Source organism: Pituophis catenifer, unplaced genomic scaffold, assembly GCF_029215685.1.
Source record: "Pituophis catenifer annectens isolate HBS135680 unplaced genomic scaffold, rPitCat1.0.hap2 SCAF_17, whole genome shotgun sequence".
NCBI classification, from domain to species: domain Eukaryota; kingdom Metazoa; phylum Chordata; class Lepidosauria; order Squamata; family Colubridae; genus Pituophis; species Pituophis catenifer.
The window spans coordinates 1,122,819-1,136,129 of record NW_027256897.1 but is presented as its reverse complement, the minus strand read 5'-3'; the positions used below and the strand labels follow the sequence as shown (position 1 = coordinate 1,136,129).

General features: G+C 46.1%; 1 protein-coding gene across 1 annotated transcript; it reads right to left on the bottom strand.

Moving 5' to 3' along the window:
- Positions 1 to 2,138: 2,138 nt before the first annotated feature.
- Positions 2,139 to 12,379, bottom strand: DOLPP1 (dolichyldiphosphatase 1). Its single transcript, XM_070955722.1, has 8 exons — positions 12,302 to 12,379; positions 6,166 to 6,266; positions 5,114 to 5,198; positions 4,413 to 4,512; positions 3,894 to 3,992; positions 3,462 to 3,590; positions 2,536 to 2,625; positions 2,139 to 2,440 (listed from the first exon to the last, which is right to left on the bottom strand). Exons 1-8 carry the CDS (start codon positions 12,375 to 12,377, stop codon positions 2,404 to 2,406), a joined length of 717 nt encoding a protein of 238 aa, XP_070811823.1. The 5' UTR covers positions 12,378 to 12,379; the 3' UTR covers positions 2,139 to 2,403.
- Positions 12,380 to 13,311: the final 932 nt, after the last annotated feature.

The window sequence follows — 13,311 nt, the reverse complement described above, 5'->3', positions numbered from 1 at the left end:
GGGAAAAGAATGCCGTTCAGAATTTTCCTTCCTGAATGAATGTACAGGCAGTCCTCGACTTATGACCATAATTGAGCCTCAAATTTCTGTTGTTCAGTGAGCCATTTGCTAAGTGAGTTTTGCCCCATTTTACGACCCTTCTTGCCACAGTTGTTAAGCGAATCACGATAAACAAGCGAATCGATAAATTAGTAACCCAGTTAAGTGAATCTGGCTTCCCCTTTAACTTTGCTTGTCAGACGGTCGCAAAAGGAGACTCACATGACCCTGGGACATAGCAACGGTCGTAAGTATGAACCAGGGGCCAAGCATCTGAATTTTGATCACGATTGTGGGAATGCTGCAATGGCTGTAACTGAAAAATTGTTGTATGTCACTTACAATGGCACTTTTTTTTCAGTGTCGTCGTAACTTTGAACAGTCACTAAATGGACTTTTGCAAGTCGAGGAGTGGCTGTACTGTTCATGTCTTCTCTTGTTAAAAAAAGTCATTTGTACTAAATGAAACAAAACAAACATTTCTGAAAATGGATGGAAGTTCATCAAGGAGAGAAGCTACCTAGAACTAAGGAGAAATTTCCTGACAGTGACAATAATTAATCAGTGGAACTTCTTGCCACCAGAAGTTGTGAATGCTTCAAAACTGGGAGTTTTAAAGAAGAGATTGGACAATTATTTGTCTGAAATGGTAAAGGGTTTCCTCCCTGAGCAAGAGGTTGGACTAGAAGACTTCCAAGGTCCCTTCCAACTGTTATTCTATTCTAAATTCTTAACGCATTGTAAGCCGCCCTGAGTCTCCGGAGAAGGGCGGCATATAAATCAAATTAAAAAAAAAAAAAGTTTGCATCTCAGATGCAGCCACCTCAAGGGGAGCCTAACTCTTCATCAACTCTGGCCATTTGTGGTTAACGTGGCTGAGATGCCCCTCCTGGTTTGGAACAGCCCACGACGTGATCTCCCCAATCAAGGCTTGTAAACGTGTCCATCGTCTCTCGTTAGCGGGAGGAAGCAGACTTTTCCAGACGGAACGCGACCATAAAAACACGTTTATTATTTAAAAGTTTTGAAGGGGTGGCAGAGGGAATCCTTTATAAACGAGCCCCCCCCCCTGCCTTCTAATTCCCTTGAACTACAAGCCCCATCGCTCGCCACCGAACGCGGGGAGGTTTCCATTTGTGGGCCTTCCTTAAAAACCAGCAAAGCTGATTTTGGGATGAACTCTGGATCGGGGCGTGGAAAGAAAGGGAAGGAAAGGAGTTCCAATCATGGGGGGGGGGGGGAATCCATCCCCTTGGCACTCAGAAAGAGCCACAAATTTGGTTACATAATCTCAGTACCAGGATGTGATTTAAAAAAAAAAAAAAAAGCATGGTGGATAATTTTTTTGCTGCTGTATTGATCAGCACATGCAAATCCTTTAATTAAGGTTGTCGGGTAACTTTAGTAAAGAGTGTAGGAAAAGCACTTGTATTCAAAGCAACCTGCAGACTGCTTAAGCCAAGAGATCCAACTTTGGCGACTTTTTAAGACTTGTGGACTTCAACTGCCAGAATTCCCCAGCCGGCAAAGCCAAGCCGGCTGGAGAATTCTGGGAGTTGAAGTCCACAAGTCTTAAAAAGTCATCAAGGTTGGACAACCCTGGCTTAAACAAAATGCAGAATCCCCCCCGCTCTCTAACCTTGATTAATTTTGCCGACTCTCTTTCAGTGGCAGTGAGCTGGCCGTTTCCCCCCCGCCCCCCACCCCCCGAAAAGCAGGCTCAACACGGTCCCTGCCGTTCCCCTTCGCCTAACTGAACAACCCATGATTATATAAATAGTGCGTGGATTGCATGCTGCAAATTGCTTTTTTTCCTTTTCTGTTCTTTTGTTTAAAAAAAAAAAAGAAATTCAATAGAAAAGTCACAGAGCTATATCGGGCGTGTCCCCCCAAGGCGTACGTGGTCCCTCCCGGCCCCAACTTAAAATATTCACAGGTACAACCGACCGTCCGACTGACCGACCGGTGCCTGAATGCAAGCTTGGCTGAAGTGGATGGACTATGCCAACGACCTGCCTCGCCTTCTCCCCTCTCCCCATCCAATTTAGCGGTGCTTGTGCCCCCTTCCCCCCCCCCAAAAAATTGCTTCCCGGTGCATCCCGGGGTAGCATCCGGGCTTAACGCTGTGCGCCTGCGATATATAAATGGTTTTCTGCTTCGTGGGTGGACTCGGCATGCAGCAGGATTGATCCAGCGCGTTGGAAAAGGCCTCTGGGGTCTTCGGTGGTTGGTCCCTGCCCGATCACGTCGATCCGTCTCATAAAAGCCGCCTTGCTACGTCCTCAAAAAAGATCTGGGCAGGTGTCTCCGTTCCAGCCTGCCGGGATACAGAACTGCATAGTCCGATACCGGAGACTTTGGCGCTCATTGTAGCTTGGTGCCCAGTTTACGCTGTCGGTTCCTTCGAAGAGAGGAAAGGGGACGAGGGTCAGAGGTGAAAGTTTCTATCCGTGAAAAGCCGACCGTGACTACCTCGCAGGGAGAACAGTGGCTTACCTGGCTTCTGCTCTGCTGACCGCGTATTCGAACCATAAGATGTTGGGGATGAGGCTGGTGTCTCGGATTAGGAAAAACTCGGATAAGGGCCTTTAAAAAGGAAAGGAAAGGTAGGACGGGGAAGGAAGGAAGGTAGAAAAACAGGGAAGTAAAGTTAGCCAAAATACAACCAATTCTTTTTAACTTCTTCCGCTGAATCAGCACTAGGGCTGGGATTCATGCTTGAACATACGACAGCTTTATTGTGACAAACACAAAAGTTGTGTCAGCAAGCCTTCTCATTCGAGAGCTCGAAAGAAAACGTCACATCAAAATCACATTCAAGGAATTGCTCTATTTTGCAACTGACTTTGCTTGTCGGAAGCCAGGTGGGAAAGTTACAGATGTTTTTCCCATGAGCCCGGGAGGCCACAACTGTCATAAATACACAGCGGTTGCCGAGTGCCCAAATCCTGATCGCACAACTATGGGGGACGCTGCAACAGTGTGAAAAATGATCCTAAATTGCCTTTTTTTTTTTCTAGTGCCACTGTAACATGGGTCACTAAATGAATGGTTGTTAAGTCAAGAACTACCTGTATGGGTACTTTCTGAAAATAAATCCTCTGATTTCAGCAAATTCCAGACATACGGTATTCCAGACAAAACAGATCTGCTTTGGGGCCAGATTTCTGATAATACCACCTTCAAATTGCCTCCCCTTTGAAGGATTCCCTCTGGAAAATGCCAAAGTGGGAATGACATGATCCAGGAGGTGGTTTGGCATGATCCAGGCAGAACAAAAATGTTCTGGAATATTCCACCACTCTCTGGAATGCCCCATTCCTGAGTCAAAGCACTTTGCACATCCCCACTATCTACAAAGAGACAGCTTCTTTTTTTTTTTAAGTTTAGAAGGACTAGAGAGCAGGGAAAGGTAGACTTACCATGCAGCTATCCTCGGGAACAACGGCGTTAGGATTTCCTGCGTGAAGAGAAACCAAAGGGCAGCCATGAAGCTTCCTACAAAACCTCCGTAGACAACTTGGCTCCAGGTGTGATACAGTAAGTAAACCCTACCGAGAAAAATAAAAAGGTTATCGAGAAGGAAGCAAGCGAGGGTGCCATTTAGCTCTTTTATCTCTGAAAAGATGCAAGTTTTCGCCAATGTTCCTAGTCCTTTCCCCCCCTAAACTCGCTATAAAGAGCAGCTTTTCGAACCTCAGCAACTTTAAGATTGTGTGGCCTTCATTGCTGTCTGGGGGGGAATTCTGGGAGTTGAAGTCCACACATCTTTAAAAAGTTTTCAAGGTTGTGATAGACTGTGAGTCACAGCCACCTGGGGACAGGAAAGCAGCATCACAACACACACAACATACCTGCTGTATGAGACTAGACAGGCCAAGGTTAAAAGGCAGACGGACAACACGTGTCTCCACAGCAAGTCCAGGAACCTGGCATTGTTGGTTTGGTGCATCCTAGGAGAGATTAAACAAGCCTCTCGATCAGGAAACCAACATCTTACTTCTGAGAAGTGGAAACCCAAAACTGGCTGGGGAATTCTGGGAGTTAAAGTCTGCAGATCACTAAACGAACTGATTGTCAGTCGAGGACTACCCTGTTTCCCCCAAAATAAGACCCAACCGGAAAATAAGTCCTAGCATGATTTTTCAGGATGCTCGTAATGTAAGCCCTACTCCCAAAAAATAAGCCCCAGTTAAGATTGTCAGCCAGATGGATGCATTTAGTACCGTATTTCCCCCAAAATAAGACCTAACCAGAAAATAAGCCCTAATGCGTCTTGTTCTGTTCTGTTCTATTCTATTCCTTATTCTATTCTACTCTACTCTACTCTAAAAAAATCTTTCCACTCCCGGGATTGACCAAGCTCTACTCACCTTAAATAAAGGAAGAGGAACGAATACACAGAGAAAAACCATATAAATTGGGAATGGCTGGAAGGCATCGCATACTTCGAGTAGACAGACGGATGGGCTTCTGCGGAGACCGAAAGAAAACACGGAGGTTAGCAAACAGTACAGACTTTGTGTGATGTCCCACCACATCTGCTCTCAGTTTGACATCGTTGTGGCTTCTAGCAGACACCATATTGTATAGACTCTTAGGGCTGGAAGGGACCTTGGAGGTCTTCTAATCCAACCCCCTGCTCAAGCAGGAGATCCTTTGGACAAATGGTTGTCCAATCTCTTCTTTAAAAACCTCCAGTGATGGAGCACCCACAACTTCTGGAGGCAATTTGTTCCACTGATTAATTGTTCTCCCTGTCAGGAAATTCCTCCTTAATTCCAGGTTGTCTCTCTCCTTGATTAATTTCCACCCATTGCCTTCAGGTGCCTTGGAGAATAAATTGACTCCCTCTTCTTTGGGGCAGCCCCTCAAATATTGGAAGATGCCATCATGTCTCCTCTAGTCCTTCCTTTCATTAAACTAGACATACCCAGTTCCTGCAATCGTTTTTCACATGTTCTATCCCCCTAATCGTCTTGGCTGCTCTTCTCTGCACTCTTTCCAGAGTCTCAGCATTATTATTATTATTATTATTGCATTTTTTGTATGAGTGTGTGATTGGTACTCTTACCTGGGCAAGGCCTCTGTTCCTGGACAATGTTCTTGATTAACCAATTTACACCTTCGTTGAAACATAGCCCACCTAGGAAAGAGATCTGCAAAAGAGAAGAGAGGTTTAAAACCAGAGTAACCGTATGCAAGAGAGCCCTTGTCATTCAAATGCATCGTTGATTGGCCGAATTCAGTCCATAAATAGAAATGAGATTCTACTGAAGGTTGGGATCGGCGTGTGTGTGAAGATTGCACGACTACAGGTAGTCCTTTTTTTTTTTTAATTTGATTTATATGCCGCCCTTCTCCGAAGACTCAGGGCGGCTTACAATGTGCTCAGCAATAGCCTTCATCCTTTTGTACATTTATACAAAGTCAGCTTATTGCCCCCACAAACTGGGTCCTCAATTTACCTACCTTAGAAAGGATGGAAGGCTGAGTCAACCTTGAGCCTTGGCGAGATTCGAACCCTGCAGTAATTGCAGGCAGCTGGTCTTAATAAGCTTAATAACAGGGTGCCTTAAACCCATGTACCACCAAGGCTCTTGACTTACAATGGTTCATTTAGTGACAATTCGAAGTCACAACGGCACTGAAAAAAGTGACTTATGACGGTTTTTCACACTTACGACCTTTGCAAGCATCCCCATGGTCACGGGATCAAAATTTAGACGCTTGGCAACTGACTCACATTTACGACCGTCCCAGTGTCCCCTTTTGCAACCATTGGACAAGCCAAGTCAATGGGGAAGCCAGATTTCCTTAACAACCGTGGCAAGAAAGGTCGTAAAACGAGGCAAATTTCATTTAACAGCTGTCTCGCTGAGAAACAGAAATTTTGGGCTCAATTATGGTCGTAAAGCAAGGACTACCTGCAGATTATAACAGTTCTCAGTTCTTTGGAAGAACGCAATGTGGACGAAGGCCAGCAGCAACTAAGGAAGCGGCAACTGTGACTGTTGCTGTTGTGTATATAATCATATCCACCCCTCTTAATAGGCTTGTTGCTTCCTGGGACTTTGGGGAATTGTGCTCTAGATCTTGAGAAAAAACCCGGCCAAGGCGCCTTACCGTGTGTAGCTCTCTCTTGAAGACGATGAGGGTGACGAAGCCCACGATGATGAAGATGGGACTCAGGCTAAGGTAGGCGAGGAGACGGCCGGTGAAGTCACCTAGGAGGGAGACAAGAGAGATCAACGTGTGGGGGAAAGAATTTGCATCCCTCTGGAAGGGGCTGCTGAGCTGCAAAACTTTTCCGAGACTCGTGGATCTATAGAAGATAATATTTGTAGCTCAGGGTTGAACTGTGGGGTCCTTGGTGCTCTCTGGGCTTGGTGGTTTTCTTGCAGACGTCTCACTACCCAACTAGGCAACCTCATCAGTGCTAGAAGAGAGTAGGGTTGAGGAGGAGGAGGAGTGTGAAGTCCTTGGCACTTTCTAACCTTGGTGGTTTCCTTGGAGACGTTTCATGACCCAACTAGGTAACATCCTCAGTGCTACAAGGGAGCTAACTTCTAACCAGTGCTATCTTCCAGCACAGATGATGGGTCATGAAATGTACTGCAAGAAAACAAGGGCCCCACAGCCCTCCTCTCCACAAACCCCCCCTCCCTCTTCCACACTGAATTTCTGCTGCTAAATGACATAAGTTGCATTTTTCAGCACCGCTGTTAACGTTAAGCGGTCTCTAAACGAATAGTTGTAAATCGAGAACTACCTGTGCTCACATTCTCTGTGGAAAAAACCCAATAGGAAGGCAAGAGTTTAAGATTCCCACCCATCCCTCCTCCGATTAGGTACCAAGTTTTGAAGACCACTTTTGCTTCAACTGTGTCACTCAAACCGATGCACAGATAAAAAAAAACATGTTAATAATAGCAACTTTCCTTTATGCAATGGAAGATTTAAAAGAGAGACAAAACGCAGCTTCCGCCTAAAACCAGATTAAAAAGTGAGGTTTGCCACAGCAGCTTTTCCTTAATACATGAAGCGCGTCAAATGAATGGAAACCAAACCACATCCTTCTCCTGGCCACCCGGCCACCGTTTCCTCTCGGATGGCAGCTTGTTGTGGCAGATGCTTCAGCCGTGAGAAAGTCTTTTCAGATGGCCAGTTCTAGTGGCAGTACAGGCAATCCTCAACTTGCAACCCATCCGTTTAAGGACTTTTCCAAGCTACAACAGCGCTGAACAAGAGACGTTGGACCGTTTAAGCCCCAAGCTTCTGTCGTTAAGTGAGACATTTGCTAAGTGAGTTTGGCCCCATTTCCCTGCCATGCTTGTTAAGTGAATCTGGTTTCCCCGTTTGCTTGTCAGGAAGGTCGCAAAATAGGATCACGTGACTTCCCCGGGACACTGAGTCATAAATATGAGTCCTGAATTTTGATCATGTGGCTCTGGGGATGCCGAAACGGCCATAGGTGTGAGAAGTGGTCACAAGTCACTTTTCCCAGGGCCACTGTAACTTTGTACGGTCACTAAACAACCTTTTTTGCAACAAGAAAACACTTTTTGTCCCTTCCTTTAAAATTAAAATAAATGTTAATCAATTAAAATTAAATAAATTTGTGGCTTTATTTAATTAAAATTAAATAAAGATTCGTGGCTTTATACTATGGATTGCAGAGTATTTACCTATCGCAAACTGGACTTCGGAAAAATGGGATGAAATAAAGAATGCTTTGGAGTGATTTACGAAGCCTTCGGCCCAGCCTTCCTGGTGAACTACAGTCCACTTAGCTTTTAATTCTAGAAAATTAATTACGATGCAGCCCTTAGGAGTAAATCAGTCACAGGGAGGCTCCCTTTAAGTTGGCAGCTGAATTTATCCGGCCGCTGCAGGGAGCCTTTGCAGCAAACTAGCAAAAGGAGAAAGTAGAACTTAAGAATTGGAGATATATATATATTTGTTCCATGCCAAAGTCATGAAGTGCTCCTGAATAGCCAGCCACTCGTCAATCTGGCAAGCGAGCTTTCAGCAGATGAGCAGGAACAGACGGTCTAACTTGTCTGTTTTCACCCTCGAAACAAAACTGCTTGCAACAGCTGGCCTGAGGAATGAGTGCGTTTCCATCTACTCAGTGGAGCATCCAGCTAAGGCACCCTGAAAGGTAACCTACATCAGTGGCCCCCAAACTATGGGACACTGGGTTCCATGGAGAGAGGTTGTTTTCTGTGGATTGGAGGGGCACCGTTTTGCCCGCATCCCAAGGATGATGATGTAACCTAGTTGGGTAATTAAATGTCTGCAAGAAAATGGCCAGGCTCAGACAGCACCAATACTCCTCCTCCTCTCCACAAATCCACTCTCTTCTAGCACTGATGAAGTTACCTGGTTGGGTAATGAAACGTCTACACAAAAACAACCAAGCTCAGAGAGCACCAGGAACAAATTTGCTAAGCTAGACAGGGTCTATACTAAAAAGCAGAGACATCACCCTGCCCACAAAAGTGTGTATAGTCAAGGCTACGGTTTTCCCAGTTGCAATGGATGGCTGTGAAAGTTGGACCATAAAGAAGGCTGAGCGCCAAAGAATGGAGGCCTTTGAACTCTGGTGCTGGAGAAGATTCCTGCGAGTCCCTTGGACTGCAAGGCTATCCAACCAGTCAGTCCTAGAGGAGATCAACCCTGACTGCTCTTGAGAAGGCCAGATCCTGAAGATGAAACTCAAATATTTTGGCCACCTAAAGAGAAGGAAAGACTCTCTGGAGAAGAGCCCAATGCTGGGAACGATGGAGGGCAAAAGAAGAAGAAGGGGACGGCAGAGAAGGAGGTGGCTGGGTGGAGTCCCTGAAGCAGTCGGCGTGAGTTTCAATGGACTTCAGAGGATGGTAGAGGACAGGGAGGCCTGGAGGAACGTGGTCCATGGGGTCGCGATGGGTTGGACACGACTTCGCAACTAACAAGGTCTGTGGAACCACTGGGTCCTACCTGGGAGGCACTTCAAAACTCCATCTCTACCTCCAGCTCAAAAGGAGGAGAGCAACTAATGTTACTTGAGACCAACGCAAACACACACACAGAACCAGTGACTCTATGCAGCTTGCAGGCATTAAGTAACCCAGCATCATTCAGGAAACAGGAGAGGAGGCAGCTAAATATCAGAGGAGATAAATAATAAATGTGCTTTATTGCTACAATCTGCCTATCGTCCGCAGGACTAAGTGCCTAGAAAGGAAAAAAAAAAGCCGAAGGATGCCAAAACGTGGGCCCTGCTCGGAAATACCACACCCTGTTACCAAAAACCTTCTTCCCCGACTCGAGGGGGTGACTTGGGAAGCTGGCCGAGGGAAATAAATGCACTCTGCGCTGCCTCAGAGGCGATTCCTGTTGTGGTAGCCCCAGGTGGCGAGATGCAAAAACAGATCAGTTCGACCTGATCTGTTTATGCCTCAGATTATAAGCAGTCCTTAATTTACAACCACAATTGAGCCCAAAGTTTCTGCTGCTAAGCGAGGCAGCTGTTAAATGAGCTTTGCTCCATTTAACGTCCTTTCTTGCTACAGACAAGAAAGGACCACTAACAACAACATACATACATACATATACATATACAACGTACATACACCTACACACACATATGTTTAATTTACTTGAGGGAACAAAACTTCAGTTATATAAAGCAGGTCACAGGAGATGTGAGTTCCCCCTACCTCTCCTTCTGCCGCTTTGCTCAAAATCTGACCTCCTCTCAAATAAAGCTTAAAGATAAATTGGGGGGGGGAGGGACAAGACTTAGAAGGCTGGCTGTGTTGTAAACCCCCCTCCCCCTGCACCCCAGGTCCGATTTCAGACTTTGCTCTGCTACTGATAAGATAAAGCCTGAAGCTGATAACGGAAGCAAACCTGAATCCAACATTGCAACACCGAATACAGATTAATGAAAGGCATTAAAACCGTCAGGAATTCCAAACAGAAAGAGAGTGTGCGGGTACAATGAGAGGAATGCCAATACTAATCCCATCTATGTAAAATATGCCAGGTTGGGCAACAGTTTAGAAGTCAATTCCCACCTATTCATGAAAGAAGCTCCTGGCTTACACTGATAACTTTATCAGTGAACTGAACCTTGATTTACTCAGTTCACTCAAGTGATTTGATTCCAAGTATCTATGGAGATTCTCAATCATCCAGGTCATGGCTGTCCCAAAGGTGTTTTTCCAAAACGCAATTGGATTTTTTTGTTTTTTTTCCTTGAAAAAATTTGCCTCTCATCCAAGGAATGAAATGTTTTCAAGGGAAAAAAATCAAGAAAATCCAGTTGCCTTTTTGAAAAACATCTTTGGGATATTAATTAAAAACATCTTTGGGGTATACTGCACGAGGCAAAAAGAGAGCTGGGAAAATATCTGCAGATCCCTCACATCCTGGACATAAATTGTTTCAACTCCTACCCTCAAAACGAGGCTATAGAGCACTGCACACCAGAACAACTGGACACAAGGACAGTTTTTTTCCCAAACGCCATCCCTCTGCTAAACAAATAATTCCCTCAACACTGTCAAACTATTCATTAAGTCTTCACTACTATTAATCTTCTCATCGTTCCCACCACCCATCTCCTCCCTCTTATGACCGTATGACTGTAACCTTGTTGCTGGTATCCTTAAGATATATATTGACTGTTTCCTAATATGATTTGATTGTTTATTTGTACCCTTTGACTATCATTCAGTGTTGTATTTTATGATTCTCGACAAATGTATTTTCTTTTTTCTTTTTATGTACACTGAGAGCTTATGCATCAAAGACAAATTCCTTATGTGTCCAATCACACTTGGCCAATAAAAAATGCTATTCTATTCTAATGGTACATGGAAGTGAAAGCTGAGTAGGCTACAGTACTTTGTGGTCCAGGGTGTTGTGTCGATTCTCTTGAGCTAAACTCTACAGAGAGTCTTGAAAAAAAAGGATTCAAATGGATTTGGCGTCGTTTCTACTATCTGCACTTTAACAGGCTTAAATAAACACGCGACAAAACCAGGGTAATTTTCAAGCTTTGCCAGTTTGGTTACTTGGGTTGGGTTGGGTTGAGAAATCTGACCTTCCTTAGCACTTAATATCCATTTCTTAGCACTTTGTAGGCTGACATGACAGCTCAGAATTTACTGTCCGGGGCAAAGCACGTTAGGTGAGCAAAGTCGCTGGGTTTTAGGAAACTCGGAAACAGATCATCATCAATTACACAGTAAAGGGGTTTGGGGAATTATAGTCAAGATGCTTGGCCAGGACAGCAAAGCCTCGGATTGCAAATCCATCCTCAGCCTTGAGCCCTGGCTGGCAATTTTTTGGCCAGGGTGGGTGGGTAAACCCCTGCTCTTTTGGTCCAAGTTACTTCACAGGGTTGTTGTTGGTATGGAAACAAAAGTTGGAGGAAGGTTAATAGGGGAACCCAACTTTTGAGTCCTGGAGGAAAGGGAGAGATACGCTTGTTTAAAAAATTTAAAATGTTCATATAGCTGTCCGTCTAATAACCAACTCTGGGCGGCTCCCAATCGAAATCCAAAAACAGCACCGAAGCCATTATTTACCAGTCAAGAATATTTGTAGCTCAGGATTGAAGAAGCAAGCAAGCAAGCTCGGAGAGCACCAAGGAGCCATTCCTTATTTAAAACTAATTCAAACCGAACATGTTTAAAATGAAGGGTCGCAGTGCAAAGAAGCCAGCCGCTCCTTGCTTGGGAACTTGCAAAGCTGTTTCCAGGACAAAAGGGAGGAGGGGGTGGGGGTGGGGGGTCTCCACCGTGCCAATCCCTGGCTGGGGCACCAGGCTCCATGCAACCCCTTGGCACCATGAATTGCAAAGTGTGCAAAACTGGGTGTTTTGCACTCCTGGGGTGGGATGGGGGGGCACAGCCCTGGCCCAAGGAAGCCCACCCCCCACAACTGAGAGACAGGAGGAGAGGGAAGCTTGCAAAAAACCCGGGAAGCAGTTGCAACGGAGGAGAAGGGGGGGGAGGAAGAAAGGCACCCCCGCCCCAATTTCCAGGCTGTGTACTATCAAGGCGAAGCCCAGGAGGTACCGCGCATGCGCACTACGGCAGCCAGCGGCTCCCTATCTGCTAGCAGCAGCGTCGCCGCCCCAATACGCATGCGCACCCGTCCACCGTTCATCAATGGCTCACTATTTAGCAGTTCCCGCCTCACGTCCCCTCAGGCCTGGCTGAAGTTAAAAGGCCCCGCGCGAAATAGAAAGAGCGCTTTTTACCTGCCGGGTACTCGACGTGAGTGAGAGACACCGAATTCCACGGAACGGGGACCGAGCACTCTCCGACTGCGGCCATCTTACCCGGATACCGGGCCGGGCGGCCACAGCCAATCGGCCGGCACACACGGGGCGGGGCGGCCAATGGGCGTGCCAGTGTGGCCCGCTCGGCCAATCGGGAACTTCGCCAGGTGAGGCCTCCAACCAATCCTCGAATACTACCACACCCCCGCGGCCTGTCCTTCCCTTGGAATCAAGCAGCCAATCATAAAGCCCGGTCCGTAGCCGGGCCCAGGTAGATCTGAAAACCAATGGGAGGAAAAGTGAGGCGGGGCGGCCGTCGAAGATTGGCTGGCTCCCCTCGCCAACTGAGAAGTTGGCTCGGTGGGTCCGCCCCTCCCGCGCTGCCTCTTCTCCTCCCTCCTCGCGCGCTCCCGCTGTAAACCAATCAGATCTTCGGGAGTGGATGGCGGGCTGAGGACGATTGAATGGGAGCGCGGTGCATTGTGGGGCCGGGCTCAGCCTCTATTGTGACTCAGGGCTATCTTGGCCAGATGATGGCCTGCTCTAGCCATGTCTTAACCCTAGATAGTTGAATAAACCATAGTTCATCTTGGCTGCAAGAAACTGCTACGCCCACTTTACAAACCACAGTGCTGGTTTTCTTCCCAACTTTTGCAACTTAAAACCACTTAAAAACTCCCCAAAAATAGAAATATTAGATACGTTCGTCACGTTATTTGTAAAAAATAATAAAGGCGGTATACACACACACACACACATATATATATAAATAATAAAATAAGTATCTTCTCTGACCCTCTTCGTCAATTTGAACCCGAGAAAACCTCTGCCACCCTTAGTGTCTTCTCCATCTACTGTGAATTCATTAAAAGAAAATTGTACAGACATGACACAAACATTCAGACGGTTGAGATTTTAGTCATATTTCAAAGCTCTGCAATAACCCCGCACAAAATAACAGCTTAGTGAGTAGGTTAGAGAAACCTCCG